The 22,632-nt window shown below is 40.1% G+C and overlaps 1 protein-coding gene across 5 annotated transcripts in view; it reads left to right on the forward strand.

Annotated features, from left to right (window-relative positions):
• ATG5 (autophagy related 5) overlaps nucleotides 1–22,632 on the forward strand; it is a 132,246-nt gene that overhangs the window by 22,109 nt on the left and 87,505 nt on the right. For 4 of the 5 annotated variants that reach the window (XM_080664273.1, XM_080664277.1, XM_080664274.1 and 1 more), the window contains one exon: nucleotides 7,817–7,895. The exons of the other annotated variant lie outside the window; for it this stretch is intronic. In XM_080664273.1, the coding sequence (XP_080520399.1) occupies nucleotides 7,817–7,895 (79 nt within the window). The remainder of the gene's footprint in view (nucleotides 1–7,816; nucleotides 7,896–22,632) is intronic. 5 annotated transcript variants of the gene reach the window in all.

Below are 22,632 nucleotides of genomic sequence, written 5' to 3' on the forward strand. Positions count from 1 at the left end.
CTTTTCAGAAAAAAGATTACCTACCCGTCACTAGTATATCATCTAAAGACCCATAGTCTGAGATTTTACTTTAAATGATCAGTTTTACCATTGTCATTAAAGTCTAAGGTACTGCTATTTGTCTCTGCAAAAATCTTCTGATTTATCTAACAAGTGTATAGCATCTTTCTCTTAATTTTCTTCTCTCTCCTATTATGGATGGAAAATAATGACATTTTAAATTTCCAGCTGTATTAGTGATGGCTAAAGTAGACTCCAAAGGTAGATCTGATCCTTTTTTTAAACTTCATTGAACTCTGATGTAATATTTTATTTTTTAAAAAATTAAAAAAATATATATATTTTATTGATTTTTTTACAGATAGGAAGGGAGAGGGATAGAGAGTTAGAAACATCGATGAGAGAGAAACATCGATCAGCTGCCTCCTGCACACTCCCCACTGGGGATGTGCCTGCAACCAAGGTACATGCCCTTGACTGGAATCGAACCCGGGACCCTTGAGTCTGCAGGCTGACGCTCTATCCACTGAGCCAAACCGGTCAGGGCTATGATGTAATATTTTAGATGACACATTACAAAAATGGAAAAAGGATACTTGATTGTATCATCCTTCTAGACATGCTATTTCCCAAATTCTTACTATTTTAGTTATTTTTAGCATTAGTTGGGAATAATTGCTAAGTGTAACGATGAAATAATTCCAAGAATGATGAAATAGCAAAATGTTTCAAGATAGAGGAAAGACAAGATCACCAAGATCCCATAAAACATCATAGATTTATAAAAGGGTCCAGTAGATCCTTGTGGAAATTAGTAGATAAAGTTTTCATCTTTTTTCTTTTAATGAGTTTTCTGTGTGGTTTTTGTAAAATCTTTAAGAAAAATGAAAGTTATGAAGTGTCAAACCTAAAATAAAGGTGCTCAGAAAAGACATTCAGAACCTAAAATTGGGTCTATTGGATCTTTGTTCTTTTCCTAATTTAAAAAAATATATATTTTTATTGATTTCAGAGAGGAAGGGAGAGGGAGAGAGAAATATCACTGATGAGAATCTTTGATCAGATGCTTCCTGCACACCCCCTATTGGGGCTCGAGCTCGCAACCTGGGCATGTGCACTGTCCAGGAATCCACCTTGACCTCCTGGTTCATAACCTCCTGAATCAATCACTGAGCCATATCAGCTGGGCAACGGAATCTTTGTGGTAAACTGAGGGTTACCTATTTTGTGGCTCTTTGATTTTGCATTCATAAATAGCTCTTTGTTCAAGATTCTGTGCACTTACAGTCATGGTTATTTAATATTGAGGGTAAACAATAATTGATTGAGTCTTTTCATGTTAACATGTATTCTGACCCAAATAATTATTATTTATTTTAAAAATATATTTGATTTTATATGACATTATTGATTGCTTTTAAAGTAATATTTGACTTAACTTGAGAATTTGCATACAGTTTCATTGTGAATGGCAGAGAATGTGCACAATACTGTGCTGCTAGCTATTTTATGGGACCACTGGTGAATCTATCCAATGGGTCAACTACTTAAATTGTTAAAGGGATTCTATAATTATATGTGCAGTACTACATATAATTTGGAAAGCAATAGTCCCTGTTAGCTTAAATATTCACATTCATTCTTATTTGTACATATCTAAGATACCTAAGAGGAACATTATTAAAAAAAAGAAAAGAAAGAATGAAGACTAAAAAAGGTCAGTTGTACCAGGTGTATAACAACTTTGTTGTACCCGGTTAATAATTCGGATTTTGTAATCAAAGAAAACACGATAATTTCAAGAGAAACATCAAAAGTCCTTTATTCAAAGTAATGTCCATCGCTAGCTATACATTTCCCCCATCTTTGAGGTAATTTGTGCATACCATCCCAATAAAACTTTTCTTGTTTTGAGGCAAACCATTCAGAGACCCAATTTTCCACTTCTTTGTATGTTTTGAAGTGCTGCTCAGAAAGTTCGTGTGCCACTGATCGGATCAAGTGGTAATCTGAAGGAGCAAGGTCTGGTGAATACAGCTGGTGGGTTAATACATCCCAGGCAAGATCTTTTAACGTGTCTTTAACTGGTTTTGAAGTGTGTTATGGTGCATCATCATGAAGCAAAATTACTTTGCTGTGTCTTCTGGCACATTCTGGATGTTTCACGATCAAAGGGTGGTTCAAATTGATTATTTGTTGTCGGTGGGGATCAGTATTAATGGTTTCACCTGGTTTTAGAAGCTCATAATACACCACACCTTCCTGATCCCACCAAATGCAGAGCATTGTCTTCTTTCTAAAGTGATTTGGCTTTGCAGTCGATGTTGATGGTTGACCTGGATCAACCCATGATTTTGTACGTTTGGGATTCTCAAATCCACTTTTCATCGCCAGTCACAATTCGATGCAAAAAAGACTTTCGTGCCATTGAAGCAACATTTTACTGATGACTTTTCGGTTTTCCATTTGTCTTTTGTTCAGTTGATGTGGCACCCATTTTCCTTCCTTTAAAATCTTTCCTATTGCTTGTAAATGATCGGAAATTGTTTGCTGAGCAACGTTTAATCTTTCTGCAAGTTGTTTTTGAGTTTGACACGCATCTTCATCCAATAATGCTTGTAATTGTTGGTCTTCAAACTTTTTCGGTTGACCTGGACGTTCTTTGTCTTTCACATCGAAATTATCACTTTTAAAGCATTTAAACCAGCATTCACAAGTATCTTGAGATGGAGCATGTTCACCATAAGCTTCCCAAAGTATACGATAACTTTTTCTTCAAAATAAAGTAATGAAGTAAAACTTCCCACAAATGCTCTTTTTTTGGCATGAAATTCGACATTTTTAAGCATAAAAATATCTATGATGTTAACACCTTCAGAAAAGTTGTCATATGAAGTTTTGAAGCTTGCTGTCAATACAACAAAATAGCATATATGTCAAATCGCATATATATCAACATATGTGTAATTCCATCTATTGACAAAAATCCGCATTATTAACCGGTACACCTGTAAAAGTACAAGGCCTTATGTAGAACTTATACAATTTTAAGAGTTCAGAGAAAGGGACCAGAAGGCACTAAAATCTATAATTTGTCTCTAGTGCAATATTTTTGTTGTTTTTAATTGTTTTTATTTTAGGTTTTGATTGAGGCCAGAATTTTTTCTGGTTTCAGAATATCCTGAATGAAACATTCTATTATTTAGGTAGTCCAAAGTTTTCTTCAGTATTCATTTCTATTTGTGAAAGACTCATAATAGATGCTGACCTTTGAATAGAGAGAAGTTTAAGGGTTATTATTAAGAAATACAACTCGTATGACTAAAGCTACCCACTGTTTTATTTTACTAGCAGGGCATTCATTCTAAATAAATATATGATCTCTAATGACTGATGACTTTTCCACAACTATATTATGTAGACATAAGGAAGCATAAATAGTATTAGCTGATATTTGAATCTTGGTGAGATAATGTATTGGGTCATTCATTTTGAGGGAAATAGGATACATTTTCCAATTTTTTAGTTCTTAAAATCTAGGAGTAATTCACTAATATATGGGAAACAACAGGACTGTACATAACACCAAGGAGTCCTCTTTTGCCATTGTTAGGAGTATTATTTAATTCTGATTTACTGAATAAGCTATTTTAGATTCTTTAAAAGGGTGATATAAAAAAATAAGGTTTGGGAGAAACCAAGATGGCGGCATAGGTAAACACCTAAACTGCTGCCTTGCACAACAATTTCAAAACTACAACTAAAAGACAGAACGGACACCATCCAGAACCACAGGAAAGCTGGCTGAATGAAAATTCTACAAGTAGAAGGAAAGAGAAAACCTCACAGAGAATTGGAGGTACGGCAAAGGGGCTTTGTGCGCGCAGAGAGGAAGGGCGGCTGAGAGCCTGGCTGACTTTCTCTGGCGGAAGGGGGAAGGAAGCCTCCGACCGCACTGAACCCCAGTTCTGACTGCACTGAACCCCAGTTCCGGGCGAACCCCTGGGGACCCACGCTCTTGTGGGGGGAGTCTGGACTCTCGGGCGGAGACTCGAGCTGGGAAAGGCAGAAGTCTGAAGGCGCACGTGGGCCAGTGCGCACAAAGGCTGCGGAGGTTGCCACAGGCTTTCCCTAGTGGAAGGGAGTCAGAGGATCCTGACTGCACTGAGCCCCAGTTCTGACTGCACTGAACCCCAGTTCCGGGCGAGCCCCTGGGGACCCACGCTCTTGTGGGGGGAGTCTGGACTCTCGGGCGGAGACTCGGGAGCCGGGGAAGGCGGAGGACTGAAAGTGCGCACACGCGCGCGCGCCAGTGCGCACAAAGGCTGCGGAAGTTGCCACAGGCTTTCCCTAGTGGAAGGGAGTCAGAGGATTCTGACTGCACTGAGCCCCAGTTCTGACTGCAGTGAACCCCAGTTCCAGGCGAGCCCCTGGGGACCCACGCTCTTGTGGGGGGAGTCTGGACTCTCAGGCGGAGACTTGAGCTGGGGAAGGCGGAGGACTGAAAGCGCACATGCGCGCAAGGGCAAGGCTGACAGGAAGCCAAGACTGAGACTCCACCCCATCCAAGCTGAGCACAGAGGCTATTGCAATTTGGCAAGTCTAATCCTATAAGGCTGTCTCCAGCACCAAACTTCTCCCAGCATAGACAAAGAATCAGATCACAAACGAAAGAAATGGAGGAAAACAAACGACTGGATATAGAATTCAAAACCACTGTTATAAGACTTTTTAAGAATATCCTAGAAAAGGCCGATAAATATAACGAGACCCTCGAAGATATGAAAAAGGACCAACTAGAAATTAAACATACACTGACTGAAATAAAAAATATTATACAGAGACCCAGAAACAGAATAGAGGAACACAAGAATCAAGTCAAAGAATTGAAATACAAAGAAGCAAAAAACACTCAACCGAAAAAGCAAAAAGCAAAAAAAAAAAAAATCCAAAAAGTTGAAGATAATGTAAGAAGACTCTGGGACAACTTCAAGCGTACCAACATCAGAATTATGGGGGTGCCAGAAGAAGACAGAGAGCAAGATACTGAAAACCTATTTGAAGAAATAATGACCGAAAACTTCCCCCACCTGGTGAAAGAAATAGACTTACAAGTCCAGGAAGCGCACAGAACCCCAAACAAAAGGAATCCAAAGAGGACCACACCAAGACACATCATAATTAAAATGCCAAGAGCAAAAGACAAAGAGAGAATATTAAAAGCAGCAAGAGAAAAACAGTTAATTACCTACAAGGGAGCACCCATACGACTGTCAGCTGACTTCTCAACAGAAACTATGCAGGCCAGACGGGAGTGGCAAGAAATTTTCAATGTGATGAATAGCAAGAACCTACAACCAAGATTACTCTACCCAGCAAAGCTATCATTCAGAATTGAAGGGCAGATAAAGAGCTTCACAGATAAGAAAAAGCTGAAGGAGTTCATCACCACCAAACCAGTATTATATGAAATGCTGAAAGGTATTCTTAAAGAGGAAGAAGAAAAAAGTAAAGAGAAAAATTATGAACAACAAATACATATCTATCAACAAGCGAACCTAAAAATCAAGTGAATTAAAAACCTGAGGAACAGAATAATCTGGTGAATATAATAGAATCAGGGGCATAGAAAGGGAGTGGACTGATAATTCTCAGGGGGAAAGGGGTATGGGGGGTTCATGAAGAGAATGGACAAAAATCATACACCTATGGATGAGGACAGTGGGGGGGGGGAGGTAAGGGCAGAAGGTGGGGTGGGAAGTGGGTGGAGGGGAGCTATGGGGGGGAAAAGGAGAAATAATTGTAATAATCTGAATAAAGATTTATTTAAAAAAAAAAAGGTTTGTACATTGAAATCAGCAAGGTTTGTATTATTTTGCTTATCTATATACACTGAGTAGCCAGATTATTATGATCTCTGAACGCATAATAATCTGGTCACTCAGTGTGTGTGTGTGTGTGTGTGTGTGTGTGTGTGTGTGTGTGTGTGTGTGTATGTATTAGAGGCCCGGTGCATGAATTCGTGCATGGGTGGTGTCCGGTCTGGCCAGCCTGGCCAGGGGGAGGGGACATGGGCGGTTGGCCGGCCTGCCTGCTGGTCAAACTCCTGGTCGAGGGGACAATTTTAAGCCTTTTATTATATAGGATATACACTGAGTGGCCAGATTATTATGCATTCAGAGATCATAATAATCTGGCCACTCAGTGTATATAAAAGCTAAGCGACCGTTACGACAAAACAACCAGAATGACTGAAATGACTGGTTGCTATCATGCACACTGACCACCAGGGGGAAGACGCTCAATGCAGGAGTTGCCCTCTGGTGGTCAGTACCCTCAGGCAGAAGCTGGGCTCACGGCTGGCGAGCACAGCTGTGGTGGCAGCTGTGGCAGGCGCAGCGGGGCCAGGATGAGTGGCAGCAGAGCTGCTCCTGGCCCCAGCCACCTGCCACTTTGGCACTGCTACATCCCCTGAGGGGTCCCAGATTGTGAGAGGGTGCAGGTCAGACTGAGGGACCCCACCTGTGCATGAATCTGTGCACTGGGCCTCTGGTCCTATATAATAAAACCCTAATATGCAAATCAATTGAACAGCAGAATGACCAGTCACTATGACGCACAGTGACCACCAGGGGGCAGACACTCAATGCAGTAGCTGCCCCCTGTTGGTCAGTGCGCTCCCACAGGGGGAGTGCTGTTCAGCCAGAAGCCGGGCTCATGGCTGGTGAGCGCAGTGGCGATGGCGGGACCTTCTCCCGCCTCTGCTGCAGGCAGCCAATAAGAAGCTAGGGGTCCTGCCCTAACCAGTTTGGCTCAGTGGATAGAGCGTCGGCCTGTGGACTGAAGGGCCCCAGGTTCGATTCCGGTCAAGGGCATGTACCTTAGTTGCGGGCACATCCTCTATAGGGGGTGTGCAGGAGGCAGCTGATCGATGTTTCTCTCTCATCGATGTTTCTCTCTATCACTCTCCCTTTCTCTCTGTAAAAAATCAATAAAATATATTTAAAAAAAAAAAAAAGAAGAAGCTAGGGGTCCTGGACTGCAAGAGCTCCGGACTGCAAGAGGGTGCGGGCTGGGCTGAGGGACCCCTCCTCACCCCCTACCAGTGCATGATTTTCATGCACCGGGCCTCTAGTTGCTAAATAATCTGGTTCACTGTGAGTAATGGTTATATTAGGAAACATTCTCTTATTTAGGAAATGCAGTTTTTTTTTAAACTTTGAAATTCGATTGCAAAAGAATAATCTGTCATTTTAGAAATTTTTCACATATTGTTATATGGAAAAAGTAGGTTATAGCCTAATCTATATTTAGATGTGTATGTATAAGTAAAAGACTGGAAATTTATAAGCTATAATATTAATAACCACTACAAAATAGGTGATTGCATGTTATTTTAGCTGCTCTTTTTAATTCCCAGGATTTTCTAAAATTTTAAGTTGTTTTTAAGATTGAAACTATATTTAAATAAGCTTTATAAAACAGGTTGCCCAATATGAATACTGGGATGATAATTAGGTATTATTGTAGTGTAACATAATAGTGCTCTTGGCTAATAAAAGATGCCTTAGCACAATCACATTATGTACATTGAGGCTTCCCTGGGGAATGAACTGATTAGAAGAGAAACCACCTGCTGCCTGAGAATTATACCATATTAGCCCAGGCAAGTAACGGTATAAAATGTCACCTCTCTGTGATAATGTGGCTAAAGTCCCCTGATACTTGATGTAAAACGTGCTGGAGATTTATTTTGGAGTTGTAGTTATAACTTTAAATATTTACTCTTTCTTAAAATATACTCTTTCGTTTTTAGGCATTATCCAATTGGTTTGCTATTTGATCTTCTTGCATCAAGTTCAGCTCTTCCTTGGAACATCACAGTACATTTTAAGGTATAGTTTAAATAGCATTTCCCATTTGTCCCACTTGTGCTTAGTAAGTAGACTTAGAATAGAATTTTTTAAAAAGCGAAGTTGTTTATTGGTTTTCCCATGGCACTTTTTAATTGCTAAGCTGCCATTTGTGTTTATCTATAAAATATTTTCAATTTCTTCCTGTTGGCAGAACCATTTAAACATTTAATGTATAAATACCTATTCTTTGTTGGAGCCAAATACACTTTAAAATTTATAATATTTTGGAATATTTATATTCATTAAAAAATACATCTCAAATAGGAAGAGCAAAATTCTCATTGTGGATGTGGGCATGGGAATAAGGAAAGAGAAAACTGTTTTGGGTAACTCTAAGGCCTTTTTGATTGAATTGAGGGAAGGGTTAGGAGATAGAAGTTTAAAGAATTGAACTAATTCTGTTTTGAGAAATATTAATTCCCGTAATTTTAAAGAGACCAGGCTAGATTTATTGTAACCTAATTTTGCCTCAATATTTTATAAAGTGCTGGTCCATCTTTTCCTGATTCTCTATCTCCCATCCCCCAAGCAATTCACAAACACCTCTGAAGATTGAACCACCTCTATTATTTGATCTCTGAGCACTGATACTGAAATGGAAATAGTGGCATGTTAAGAGTTTGAAAAGTCATTTAGGTGTTTGATTTGTTTTCCGCTAAGGTGCACATTCAAAGTCATTGCCCAAAGGAGGCTCACTTGTTTCTTCCTAAAATGCTTTCCTCCCCATCTTACTGAAATTGAATTTGTGAGTCATTGGGATTTATTTCTCTATTGTTTGCACTAATGTGCTTTGCACAGTACCATGTTACCAAAGATTTTAGTACCACGGAATCATACAGAATGAAGACATGCTTCTGATATACATATGGTACACTTTCCATGGTACCATGCAAAGCAAGGACTGTCTGTATATAATAAAGTTTAGAATGGTGTGAAGATAAAATAACTCCAAATGTAGTAAGAGTAGAAGTCCCATATTTCCTAACAAGTATTTCCTATATGTTGAAAAATAATTCCAATAATTAGTGTGTGCGTGTGCGTGTGTGTGTGTAATGTAATGTACTCTGAAAGACTTTAGAATTTGTTAAAATATATAATAGCTACTCTTTTATTCATTCATTCAACAAATATTGAGAGTTTGTTTTGTGTCAGCTAGGCACTATTCTAGAAGCTTGGGATGTATGAGTGAATGACACAAAGACACTCAGACACTTGATGGTACCTACCTGGCACTACATACTAAGCCCTTTGTAATTATTGATGGAATGAGACGACGTGTTATAAGAATAATAGAGAAAGCTTTGAATTGTTAGAATTGGTATAGTGTAATGGTTCTTAAAGGGCACTGTGAACCCATAGGAGTTTCCAAAATCTTGTCAAGGTATTCATGAGGTCAAATCTGTTTCTTTAATAATAAGTATGAAGATGCTATTTGTCCTTTCCACTGTACTTATATTTGTACTGATCTGCAGAAATGTTGCTGGGTAAAACTATTGGCACCTTAGCACCAAGCAAGGCAGTGCACCAAACTGCTAGTATTCTTCACCGCCACATACTGACTGTTTTGGCTGAAGCAGTACAAATTATTAATTATTATTAATCTTGACTTTTCAGTGCATTTCATTTTAATCTCTAGTGAAATGAAATGGGAAGTACACGTAAAAAATTTTGCTGTATGGCAAATATTGTGTTGTCCTAAGTAAAAGCACTTGTACCCTTATATGAGTTGCATGCTGAACAAGCCACTTTTTTCATGAAACAGCAATTTTTATTTAAAAGAGTAACTATAGATGAACTGCGGTTTTTTAGACTTGGGTGTTTATCAGACAGTTTCATGACAATAAACAAAGTGAGCTTCTCAGTACAAGTAAAACAACTGACAGTATTTGTTGCCAGTGACAAAACTTGAACTTTTAAGTGAAAATTAGAATTTTGGAAAACATGTATCTGCTACCATGAGCTTGACAGTTTTATTATTAAAAGAATTTTTGATGAGGTTTATAGTCATTTTAACAAATCTGATACTTAAGAAATCTTATGTAATGAAATATGTCAACATTTGGAGAAGATCTGCATTAACTCAGTAAACAAATATTTTACAAATGGTAAATGCATGTTAAAAAAATCATGCATGTGTAAAAAGATCCATTCCAAGTGCTAGGTTAGGTTTTTAGTGCTTGGGAAGACACTACCACTGGTCCTGGCTGGTACTTGTTCTTTAAGTATACTTGTAGGACTGACCACACCCCTTTTTTGATGGACCAGTTCTTTCTTGCTAGGCCAAGAGCCACTGTATTTCTCAGGTAATTTACCATATCCCAGCTTCTTCCCCTGTGCATTGATGACATAGGTCTGAGTGTTCTTTAGCACACTTCTGATAGCTGTACTTCCTAGCTCTAAATATTTGTGGCTGTTTTATAGTATCTCTCATGTGATTTTAGTTATCTATTGCTGTGTGACAGATCACCACACATGTAGCAGCTTAAGACAACAAACATTATCTCACAGTTTTTCTGGGTCAGGCTTACCTGGATCTTCTTCTTAGGATCTCACAAGACTACAATCAAGGTGTTGGCTGGGCTACCTTCTTGCGTGGAGATTTGAGAATCTGTTTCCAAGCTCTTTCAGGTTCTGGCAGAATTCATTTTGTTGTGATTGTAGGACTGAGGGCCAGATCTTGTCGACTGTGAGCTAGAGGCTGCACTCAGCTCCTAAAGGCTGCTTGAGTTCCTTGCCATGTAGACTTTCCCAGTATTTCAGCTTACTTCATTGAGTCAACAAAAAGAGCCTCTAAGGCTAAAGCAAGACTGGAGTTTTATATAATGCGACTTAATCACAGGAGTAATATATGTCCTTTGCCACATTCTTTTGGTAAATGCAAATCACAGGGCTGCCCATATTCCAGGATGTAGAGATAATGGAAGGTCACACATAAAATTTTATGAAATATGGTTTGTTTAGTCATTAATTTATTTTACAATATTTATTGAGGTTAATATCTGCTTTCAGCTATGACAGTAACTGGATTGAATTTTTTCCCCCAGCCACAAACAGTTATAAAACTGGACAAAATATTTGAAGTAGAACAGTTTCAGGCACTGACATTAGAGAAAGAGAACAAACAAGGTGAGCCCCACCTTCAGCCCATCTATACTTCAGGACAGTTTCCTGACTATGTCATGGGGAGTTGGACTCAATCAGAGCAAGGAAGTTCTGTTGAGCTAAGGATGGAGAGATTCGAGTTGAGGGCTGCTGAAGCAACTAGAACTTGCTAAACAGGGTATCAGAGAAGAGGGAGTAGACGTATAAGTGTGAGTTACCTTTGAGTACTGGGCAGAAGCCTGAGCTACACATGCATAGGTGATATTCCTCTAGGCCTAGTACAGAGTGTGTGTTAAGAGATTAAGAGTGAGACAAGTCCCATGACGTTGGATCCCAGCTCATCCACAGTAGAGAGAGACGTAGTTAACATATGGAGCATTTATTTGAGGCACCAGAAAGGGCATGTTGTAGGAGTAAGGAGCATACTTCAGGGTAGTGTTGGCAAATTATGGCTGTTGTGCTAAATCTGGCCCAGTGGCTGTTTTTGTATGGCCTATGATCTAAGGATGTTTTTTATTAAAAAAAGAAAAAAAAAAGAGAAGTAACCAAGATGGCGTCATAGGTAAATGCCTGTGCTTGCTGCCTCTCACAACCACATCAAAATTACAACTAAAATACAGAACAACTATCACCCAGAACCGCGGGAAAGCTGGCTGAGTGGAAGTACTACAGCTAGAGAGGTAAAGAAGAAAGAGCATTGAGACTGGTAGGAGGTACAGAGGGGCAGAACAGGCTGGTCCGGCACTCAGGTGTGCCACTCTTCATGGGGAGGGAGATCGCCTCTGCGGAGGCTACCTGGAGGAGCAAGGAGTCCCAGCCCCATACCAGACCCCCAGCCCAGGGTTCCAGAGCTGGGAAAAGAAGTCCCTATGGGCAGTAAGAACTACAGACTGTAAAAACCAGTGCAGATTGGGGCTGAGTGACACAGAGGCTGCTGGAGACCAAGCTGCTCCTTTTAAAAGTCCGGCACCGCAAACTGAATTTACCAGCTCCTGCTTACTCTGAGCTCTAGTGCTGGGTGAGGCTCTGTGGGACGCAGACACATATGGGGAGAAACTGGACTGTCTGGCATCGGGGCAGGAATGTGGGGTGGCTTTTTTCCAGATGGAGGTGCTCCCGGCGGTCACTGTTCCCCTGCTGGGATCTCCCTGGTGCAGGGCTGATTGGCAGCCATTTCTGTTTACTCTGCCCTGGAGATTCCCTGAGACCCCAGCCTACCCAGTTTACAACCCCACCCAAGCTGTGCATAGCGGCTTTTGCATATGAATGGCCTGTCCTTTCTGAGCCTAAAACCTGTCAAACAAGCTGCAGCTGGGTCAGGGAGCCCCAGAGCTATCAATAAAAGGCCCAAGGCCAGCACCGATACCAGCCTGCCTTGCTTCATAGCTGGGCCTTGTCTGGGCACTTCCAAACCCGACACAAAGGGAAAGAATCTACAAATCTCTCTGTAGCTCCTGCTGGGTGGCCCCAGGCAGTGGCTGACTTTGCACCTCCCTGTGTACCCAGTGTACACAGTGGTCAGTGTGAGACCATACCATATTACAACTCTTCACATCCATACGTGACACACTCAAGGGGCAGACTCAGTGAGCACCAAAGCCCCACTGAAACAAGTCCTGCCCCATAAAGGTGTCTCTTGCACAGCAGCTCTCCTACTGTAGTCGCAGCTGGTCCTCACAGCCAATTGGCCTGGAGGTCAATTCCTCCCAGTGACACCAACAGCAGTCAAGGCTTAATTACAGCAAGACTATGCACAGAGCCCACAAAAGGGGTGCACCAAGAGTGTCCACCTCAGGTGATTGGGGAGGCTGAACCACTAGGCCCTATAGGACACCTACTACACAAGACCACTCTTTCAACTCAAGGAGACTTAGCAGCTACCCATTACATAGAAACAAACACAGGGAAGCAGCCAAAATGCAGAGACATAGAAACATAACACAAGTGAAAAAAATGGAAGAAATCAAACTACTGGATATAGAGTTCAAAACCACAGTTATAAGGTTACTCAAGAATCTTCTAGAAACCTCTGAGGAACTTAGTGAGACCTTCAAGGATCTTGGTGAGAATGCCACAAAAATGGAAAAGGACCATTCAGAAATTAAGCATACACTGACTGAAAAAATAATATACAGGGATTCAACAGTAGACTAGAGGATCCCGAGAATCAAATCAATGATTTAAAATGCCAGGAAGCAAAAAACACCCAACCAGAAAAGCAAAAAGCAAAAAGAATCCAAAAATATGAAGATAGTGTAAGGAGCCTCTGGGACAACTTTTAAGCATACCGACATCTGAATTATGGGTGTGCCAGAAGAAGAGAGAGAGCAAGATATTGGAAACCTATTTGAAGAAATAATGACCGAAAACTTCCCCCACCTGGTGAAAGAAATAGACTTACAAGTCCAGGAAGCGCAGAGAACCCCAAACAAGAGGAATCCAAAGAGGACCACACCAAGACACATCATAATTAAAATGCCAAGGGCAAAAGACAAAGAGAATCTTAAAAGCAGCAAGAGAAAAAAACAGTTAGTTACCTACAAGGGAGTGCCCATATGACTATCCGCTGATTTCTCAACAGAAACTATGCAGGCCAGACGGGAGTGGCAAGAAATAGTCAAAGTGATGAAAAGCAAGAACCTACAACCAAGATTACTATACCCAGCAAAGCTATAATTTAGAATTGAAGGTGAGATAAGGAGCTTCACAGACAAGAAAAAGCTAAAGGAGTTCATCACCAACACACCAGTATTATATGAAATGCTGAAGGGTATTCTTTAAAAGGAGGAAGAAGAAAAAAAGTGGTAAAGATAAAATATTATGAACAACACATTGACAACAAATACATATCTATCATCAAGTGAATCTAAAAATCAAATGAATAAAAAATCTGATGAACAGAATAAACTGGTGAATGTAATAGAATCAGGGGCATGGAAATGGAGCAGACTGACGATTCTCGGAAGAGGGAGTGGGGGGGGGCGGGAAGAGATTAGACAAAGATTTTATATGCATGTATGTGGTACCTATGGGCACAGACAATAGGGTGGTGAGGGCCTGGGGTGGGGTGGGAACCGGGTGGAGGGAAGCTATAGGGGGAAAAAAGAGGGACATCTTTAATAATCTCAACAATAAAGATTTTTTTTAAAAAGTAAAAAAAAAAATACTTTGTGACACATGAGAATTTCATGGAATCCGTATATATAAAAGCCTAATATGCAAAGTGTCCCCTCGGGAGTTTGACTGACCGGGGGAGTTCAGTCGCTCATTATGATGTGCACTGACCACTAGGGGGTGGCGGGGAGCAAAGGAATGCCCTGCTGGCAGCCGGGGAAGGGAGGCCCCGGCCAGCAGCCAACAGCGGGGGAAGGGAGGCTCTGGCCAACAGCTGCTAGAGACCCTACCAGTGCATGAATTTCGTGTACTGGGCCTCTAGAATAATATATAAAATATAAATTCTAGTGACCATAAATAAAAGTTGTGTTGAAATTTGGCTATTCATGCAAATTCATTTAGATGTTACTTTTAGGCTATAACTACAGAGTTTAACACTTGGTATAGACATTCTGTGGCTCACAAATCTAATACATTTACTGTTGGCAAACAGAAAAAGTTTGCCAACTTCTATTATAGAATAAAGATTGCTCAAGATCTGCCCTAATATAGCCTAAATTAAGCCTTTTTAGGATTACAGAGAGGCACCAGGTAGAACAAAGCTCAACAGGAAAGACAGTATAATTGTACACCGTGTTCACAATGTCCAGCATACAGTCAACTATAACTAGAATGCAAATAAGCAAGAAAACTTGAACCAGATTAGGGGGAAGAAATGCTGCTAATAGAAACTGGCCCTGAGATAACCCACATTTGGAATGATCAAAAATGAATTAAAGCAACTATTAAAAACTCAGTGACTTAAAATAAGATCACAAAATTGTAGAACTCAAAAGAACAGTATCTGAAATGAGTGGATGGGCTTAACAGTGAATTGGAGATGCCACAAGGAAGGTTTTGTGAAATTATCTAACGTGAAGAGCTGAGAGAAGAAAATGACCTAGGTTAATATCAAGCAGTCTCACATACATGTAATTGGACTCCTAGAAGTAGAGGAAAGAGGGAATGAGATAGAAAAAATATTTTCAAGAAATAATGATTAGACTTACATTTCTTAGTTCAAAGATACAGTAGCCAAAACTGTGGGATAGACATATAGATTAAGAGTACAGGTGAGGTCCAGATGTAAACACATTTATGGGCATTTAATTTTTTTTTGTATGGGTGTCAAGACAATTTAGTGGGGGGAAGAAAAGTTTTCAACAGATGGCCCTGACCGGTTTGGCTCAGTGGATAGAGCGTCGGCCTGCAAACTGAAGGGTCCTGGGTTCGATTCTGGTCAAGGGCATGTGCCTTGGTTGTGGGCACATCCCCAGTGGGGGGTGTGCAGGGGGCGACTGATTGATGTTTCTCTCTCATCGATGTTTCTAACTCTCTATCCCTCTCCCTTCCTTTCTGTAAAAAATCAATAAAATATATTTTTTTAAAAAAAGTTTTCAACAGATGGAGCTGGGCCAACTGGATATCCACATGCAAAAGAATGAAAGCGCTAAAGTTAAAAAAAAATAGGAGTAAATTTTTTGATCTTTGATTAGGCAGTGATTTCTTATGTAACACTTAAAGCACAAGCAACCAAACAAAAAACAGATATATTGGATTTCATCAAAATGAAAAACTTTCATGCCTCAAAGGAAGTGAAAATACAACCCGCAGAATAGAAGAAAATATTTGCAAACTCACATATCTAACAAGGGTCCAGTATCCAGGATATACAAAAAACTCATTGAATTCAAATAATAAAAAAGTAAATACCCAATTAAAAATGGGTAAAGGATTTATATAGACATTTCTCCAAAGATGATATATAAACGGACAGTAAAAGATGTTCAGCATAATTAGTCTTTAGGAAAATGCAAAGAAAGACTCCAATCGCCCTGGCCAGTGTGGCTCAGTTGGTTGGGCAGTGTCCCAAGCACTGAAAGGTTGCTGGTTCGATTCATAGTCAGGGCACATGCCCAGGTTGTGGGCTTGATCCCCAGTAGGGGTCGTTGGCAGGAGGCAGCCGATCAATGCTTTGCTCTTACATAGATGTTTTTCTCTCACCCTCTCTTTTCCTCCCTCTCTAAAAAAAGGCAATTAAAAATATTTTTAAAAAGACTCCACTAAGTTACTTTTTCACGCCCACTAAGATAGCGATAATTTAAAAATTGGACAGTTGTTGTGGACTAATTGGTACTCTCATGTGTTATGTTACTATTGGGAAAGTAAAATGATGCAGCCATTCTGTAGAACAGTCTGGCAGTTCTGCAAATGGTTAAACATAGACTTGTGGTATGACACACTAATTACTCTAATAGTTATGTACCCAAGGGAATTGAAAACATATGTCTACCCCAAAACTGGTACATTATGTTCGTAGCAGCATTAGTCATAGTGGCGAAAAAGTGGAAGCATCCCAAATGCTTATCAACTGAAAAAAAATGTGTGTTCATATAACAGAATATAATTTGTTCATGAAAAGGAGTGAGGTACTGATATATACTATAGCATAGATGAACCTTAAAACATCATACTTAAGAAAGAAAGCAGACACAAAGGCTGCATATTATATGATTTATATATGAAATGTTCAGAATATGTAAATCTGTAGAGAAAGTATATTAGTGGTTTTCAAGAGCTGGAGAGAGGGCAGAATGGGAGTGGCTGCTTACAGATGTAAGGTTTCTGGTGTGATGAAAATATGTAGTTAGATAGTGATGGTTGCACAACCTTGTAAAGATACTGAAAACACTGAATTGCACTCCTTAAAATGGTGAATTTTAAGTGAATTGTATATGAATTATATCTCAATTATAAAATAATGGTTACTAATTTTCCATATTTGGGAGAAAAAAATCAATGTGTATCACAGAAGCTCAGCAAATCCCAAGCAAGTAAATATATAGAACACTATACCCGGGCACATCATAATTAAACTGCTGAAAGCCAGTTTTAAATGGAAAGTCTGAAAAGCAGACAAACAAAGATGACACATGACATAAGAGAACAGTAAGGTGAATGATGGCTGGCTTTGCATAAAACAGTGGAGGTCAAAAGACAATGAAATGACATCTTAAAGGACTGAAAAAACTACAGGCAGGAATGAAGAGCTCTGGCAATGGTAAATAAATGGTAAATATAAAAGATTACCTCTTTTAATTTTAAAAGAGAAATGACTGTTTAAAGCAAGAATAATACAGTTTTAAGGAAGGTTAATTTGTGCTGTGATTCACCTAAAGCAGTGCTTAGAGGGAATTTAAGATTTTTTTCTATTTGTAGGGAAGCACACTACCGATATCAGGAATGAAAAATGGGATATTGCTACAGATACTGCAGCTATTTAAAGGATAGTAGGAAATATTATGAACAACTTTATGCCAGCAAATTTGACAAATGGACAAATTCAATGAAAATACAACTTACCAAACTGACACAAGAAGTAGCAAATATGAATAGCCCCTTAATGTATAAAGAACAAATTTCTCACAGTAAAATTTCTTGCCTAGTTTCATTAGTGAATTCTGATATTTAAGGAATAAATAATATCAATCTTTACATATGGTTTAGTAAATAAAAGGGAGGGGAATGTTTCCCAACTTGCTTTACAGGCCAGAATAGCTCTGATACTAAAACCTGTTAAAGATATTAAAAGAAGAAAATAACTTGTGACCAGTATCCCTCATGAACATATTGGTAGGTGCAAACACTCTCATAAAAATACTAGCAAATCGAGTCCAGCAACATACGAAAAGGATAATGCACCATGACCATGTTGAGATCATCCCAGGAATGATCAGGGTGATTCAACTTTTCAAATATCAATTAATCAATGTAATTGAACACATTAACAGGAAAAAAGCAGAAAATTTATATGATTGGATTAAATGGATGCAGAAAAACCTTTTGAGGAAATTCAGTTCCCATTTATTATCAAAAGGCTTTAGCAAGCTTTTGAATAGAAGGGAATTTTCTCAATATGACACAGTAAATATTAAAAGCCTACAACTAAAATTCATAGTAAATGGTGCTTCAATGAATGTTTTCACTCTAAGATCAGGAAATAGGCACAATTGTCCCCATCACTTCAACAAAGGCAGTTTTGGCTTTGCTCTTCTCCTAAAAAGGACTGTGCTATTAAAAAAGGATTTATGGGGGAAAATGTGTTTAGGGGCATAAAACTCAAAAACTTCTTTAGTGAAAAATGAAAAAGATAGGAACCTAATAAAAGCGCAGTTTTATAAATGTTAAATAATTAAGAAATACTTAAATGCTGTAAAAATATGGTACTTTGTGTTGAAAAAGACTAGACATTTGTTTGTAGGAATGAACATTGTAAGAGTTTGCTGCTTGTGAGTTGTGGTAAAAGGAAGGTTATCTGAAATTAGACAAAAGTAGAACATCGGCTGTGAATAGCTCATCATGTGGATTGAGGTAGCAAGTCTGTTTCTGAGATATGTCTGTTTTGTGTGGCTTGGTTTAGCTGGGTGCAGTTTTCTGTGCTCACCTAGTATTTCTTGTAGACAATATTTATAAAGATAAACATGAAATTCACATTGCTCTAATTGTCCCTTAATATATCTTTCACTTAAACAGACAATTCATATATATGCATATATGAACATATAATATGCATAATAATAATATATATATTAGAGGCCCGGTGCATGAAGATTCGTGCAAGAGTAGGCCTTCCTTCCCCTGGCTGCTGGCACCGGCTTCCCTCTGGCACCCAGGACCTGGGCTGCTTTGCTCCGGCTGCCTCCGGCTGCCTCCGCCACCCATCGGGACCCAGGCTGCTTTGCTCCTGCCACTGCCAGGCATCTGGGACCGGGACTGCTTCGCTCCAGCTGGCCGCTGCTGCCACCCATCGGGGGCGTGCTCCGAGCCGCGCTGTGGCCGCTCAGAGCACGCTTCCACCCCTGGTGTGTGTCTGCTGGGGCTGGGGATGGCACGCAGTCCCTTCCCGCCCATCTGCGCGCGCAGCACCTCCTGAGCAGTCATGATGCAGCCTCCTCCTGAGCCGGTCATGATGCCTGGCTAATTTGCATATTACCTGTTTTTATATATAGATGTTCATATGGGAATAACCAATTAGCACATGAAAAGGTGCTCAATATCTTAAGTCCTCAGGGAAATTTATATTAAAATCACAGTGAGATATTGCTTCACATTCTAGTGTAACTAAAATTAAAAATATTGACATTACCAATTTCCAGGATATGAGTAACTCTCATACATTGTTGGTGAGAGTGTAAATTGTACTATCATCTTGGAGAACAGTTTGACAGTTTTTAAATAAAATTAAACATAAACTTCCTCTATGACCCAACATGTTTTCAATATATATACCAAGAAAAATGAAAATATGTGCACGAAAGACTTGAACACTAATGTCATAGCAATGTCGTAATAGCCAAAATCTGGATACAATCTTAATGTCTAACAGATTGGGAATTAACAGATAGTTGTACATTCAGTGGTATACTACTCAGCAACAAAAAGAACTAACTACTGATACATGCAGTAACAGATGAATTTCAGAAGTGTTAGGTTAAGTGGAAGATGCCAGATTACACAACACTACATAGTCTATGATTCTGTTTATATGCAGTTATATAATAGGCAAAATTAGTCTCTGATGATAAAAAATTAGATCAGTGATTAGCTGGGGTAGAAATGAGGGAACTGACTGCAAAGGGCACCAAGGAACTTTTGAGGGGTTCTAGTAATACTCTGTACCTTGTTTGGGCTCACAGTTATGCATGTCAAAATTCATCTTAACTGTCCACTTAAAATTCCTGTGTTTTACTGCCTGTATATCATATCAATAAATTTGACTTATTTTTTAAAGTTTATTGAGAGAGAACAGAGAGGTGAGAACAGTCATGGTCTCTGTCTTGTGGCGCTTACAGAATATAAATATTATAGAATCAACTAGAAGGAATTTGTGAAAACTTAACCTAGACTTGGGGAGTAAGAGAAACTTCCTGTAGAACATGATGTTTAAACTGAACTTGAAGGTTGAGGAGGACGGGTGGGCAGTCGTGGGGGGAGGGCAGGCTTGTAAATGGTAGAGAGATAGGCAAGGACAAAGAGTTACAGGTGGAGGAAATAGATTGTGTAAATGGAGAAATGAGTATGGCTGAAAGAATGTTTGAGCAGATGACATATTCAGGATCATTGGAGTAGAGAATGTGTGTGGTGGGGGAGTGGGGAAAGAGAGGAGTATATGAAATGGGAGTAAGAGAATTTGCTGGAGAGGTTGGTTAGCAGAGATGTAAGTCATTCAGAAAATGGAAGGCTTTAGAAGTAGTTTGATTTTATCCTAAAGTAGCAGATCAGCTGAATGATTTGTATTTTAGGAAGATCACTGTGAATCCAAATGTGAAGTATAAATGAAAGGGTGTAAGACTGCCTGGGAACCAGTTAGGAGGTTTTCAGAACGGTTCATTTTTAGTTTGTGCTGGAAAGTGGCACTGGGAATGTTGAAAGTGGGTGGCTTCAGATCTTCTTAGGATGTAGACTCAACAGAACTTGAGTGGATGTGGGAGTTTTTTTTACTTATTGAGAAGCTTTCCATGACTTAAGTTATTGAATGTTTTCTATTAATACAGTAATATGATTAGGCTATGATTAAATGCTATTTTCTATCATTATTATCGGATTCTTTATTGAAGGACTTACAGAACAAAGTCTTTTCCTGTAAAATAACACTTGAATATAATCATTAAGTATTTAGGTGTTATGGAGGAAGTGGTGTTGCATAGTGGTTAAGAGCTGGGACTATGAGGCAGGCTAACATTAGCTCTACCACTTGCACCCTGTATGACTATCTACTCCCTGAGCTTTAATTTTAAAAAATCTGTATAATAGCAATGACAGTAGTGTTTAAAGGGTTATTATAAAGTTTAAATTATCTATACTAATAAAAGGGTAATATGCAAATTGGTCACGACACCCTCACAGTAACAACCGAACAGCAGGCTGTGTGGGGCGACAGGCTGGCAGGGGGATTAGCAAGGGACGACCAAACGACTGACCAGCAGGCTGCGTGGGGCGACCAGGCCAGTGGCGGGGGGGGGGGGGGGGCAGTTTTGCGAAACCAGGCTGGCGGGGGGGGGGGGGGGGGCAGTTAGGTGTGACCAGGCCAGCAGCGTGGGCAGTTAGGGGCGACCAGGACAGCAGGGGGGGAAGTTGGGGCAACCAGGCTGGCAGGGGGGCAGTTGGGGGCAACCAGGCCAGCAGGGGGGGGAGCAGTGAGGGGCGACCAGGCTGGTGGGGTGGCAGTGAGGGGCAACCAGGCCAGCGGGGATGGGGGCATTTGGGGGCGACCAGGCCGACGGGCGGGGGGCAGTTGGGGGTGACCAGGCCGGCGGGGGGGCAGTTGGGGGCGACCAGGCCGGCATTGGGGGCACTACGGGGTGACCAGGCGCCGGCGGGGAGGGGAGGGCAGTTAGGGGCGACCAGACTGGCAGGCAGAGGCAGTTAGGGGTGATCAGGCTGGCAGTGGGGGCAGTTAGGGGCAATCAGGCAGGCAGGGAGGTGAGCACTTAGGAGCCAGCGGTCCCAGATTGTGAGAAGGATGTCTGATTGCCGGTTTCGGCCCAATCCTTGGGATCGGGCCGAAACTGAAAGTTGGACATCCCCCAAGGGATCCCAGATTGGAGAGGGTCCAGGCTGGGCTGAGGGGACCACCACCCCCTCCGCCCAGTGCACAAATTTCGTGCACTGGGCCTCTAGTAATTATATAAAAAGTCTTAGCACAATGTTACATAGTATTCAATTAGTGTTAGGTATTGCTGTTATCTTTTTCCCCCAGTGAAAAGTGTATTAGTCATCTCATTTGCATAACTGTTTATCTGACCTGTGATCATTGCCTCTACTGCCTGAAATATTCACTGAAGGTATAGGATATAAATTTAGCTATTTGACCTTAAACATTACATTTTAACAGCTTTCTTAAACTTTAATTGGCCTGTAGCAAACTATGTATATTAAAAGTGTATACTTTCAAAAGTTTATACCGCACTTTATATATTCATTTACCTTTTGACATTTAGTTTGTTTCCTGTTTTTTGTTTGTTTTTATTTGGATGATACAAATAAAGCTGCTGTGCCCATTAATGTACAAGTCTTAGGTAAATACCTAGTTGTAGAGCAGCTGGATCAGATGATAGGTATATGTTTACTTAACAAAAACTATCAAACTGTTTTCCAAACTAGTTGTACCATTTTACATTCCCACCAACAGTGTGTGAGAGTTCTATTCCACACTTTTGCCAACACTAGGTACGGTCAGTCAGAAAGCTACTTTTAAAATTAGTACTGTTTCATATTTTTGTTTCATGTTGTTATAAACATGTCATATACGGTTTATTTGGAAGAAGTATAAAATATACCTAAATCTTTAGTTGTACTGAAGTCTCTTTATTAAGAAGGTAAGAGATGGTTTACTAAAAAATATTGGAAAATCGGGGGAGATACAGTTCTTTAAGAAGCTAATTTTATACTGTTTTATATG

This window comes from Plecotus auritus, assembly GCF_963455305.1.
Source record: "Plecotus auritus genome assembly, chromosome: 4".
In the NCBI taxonomy this organism is placed as follows: domain Eukaryota; kingdom Metazoa; phylum Chordata; class Mammalia; order Chiroptera; family Vespertilionidae; genus Plecotus; species Plecotus auritus.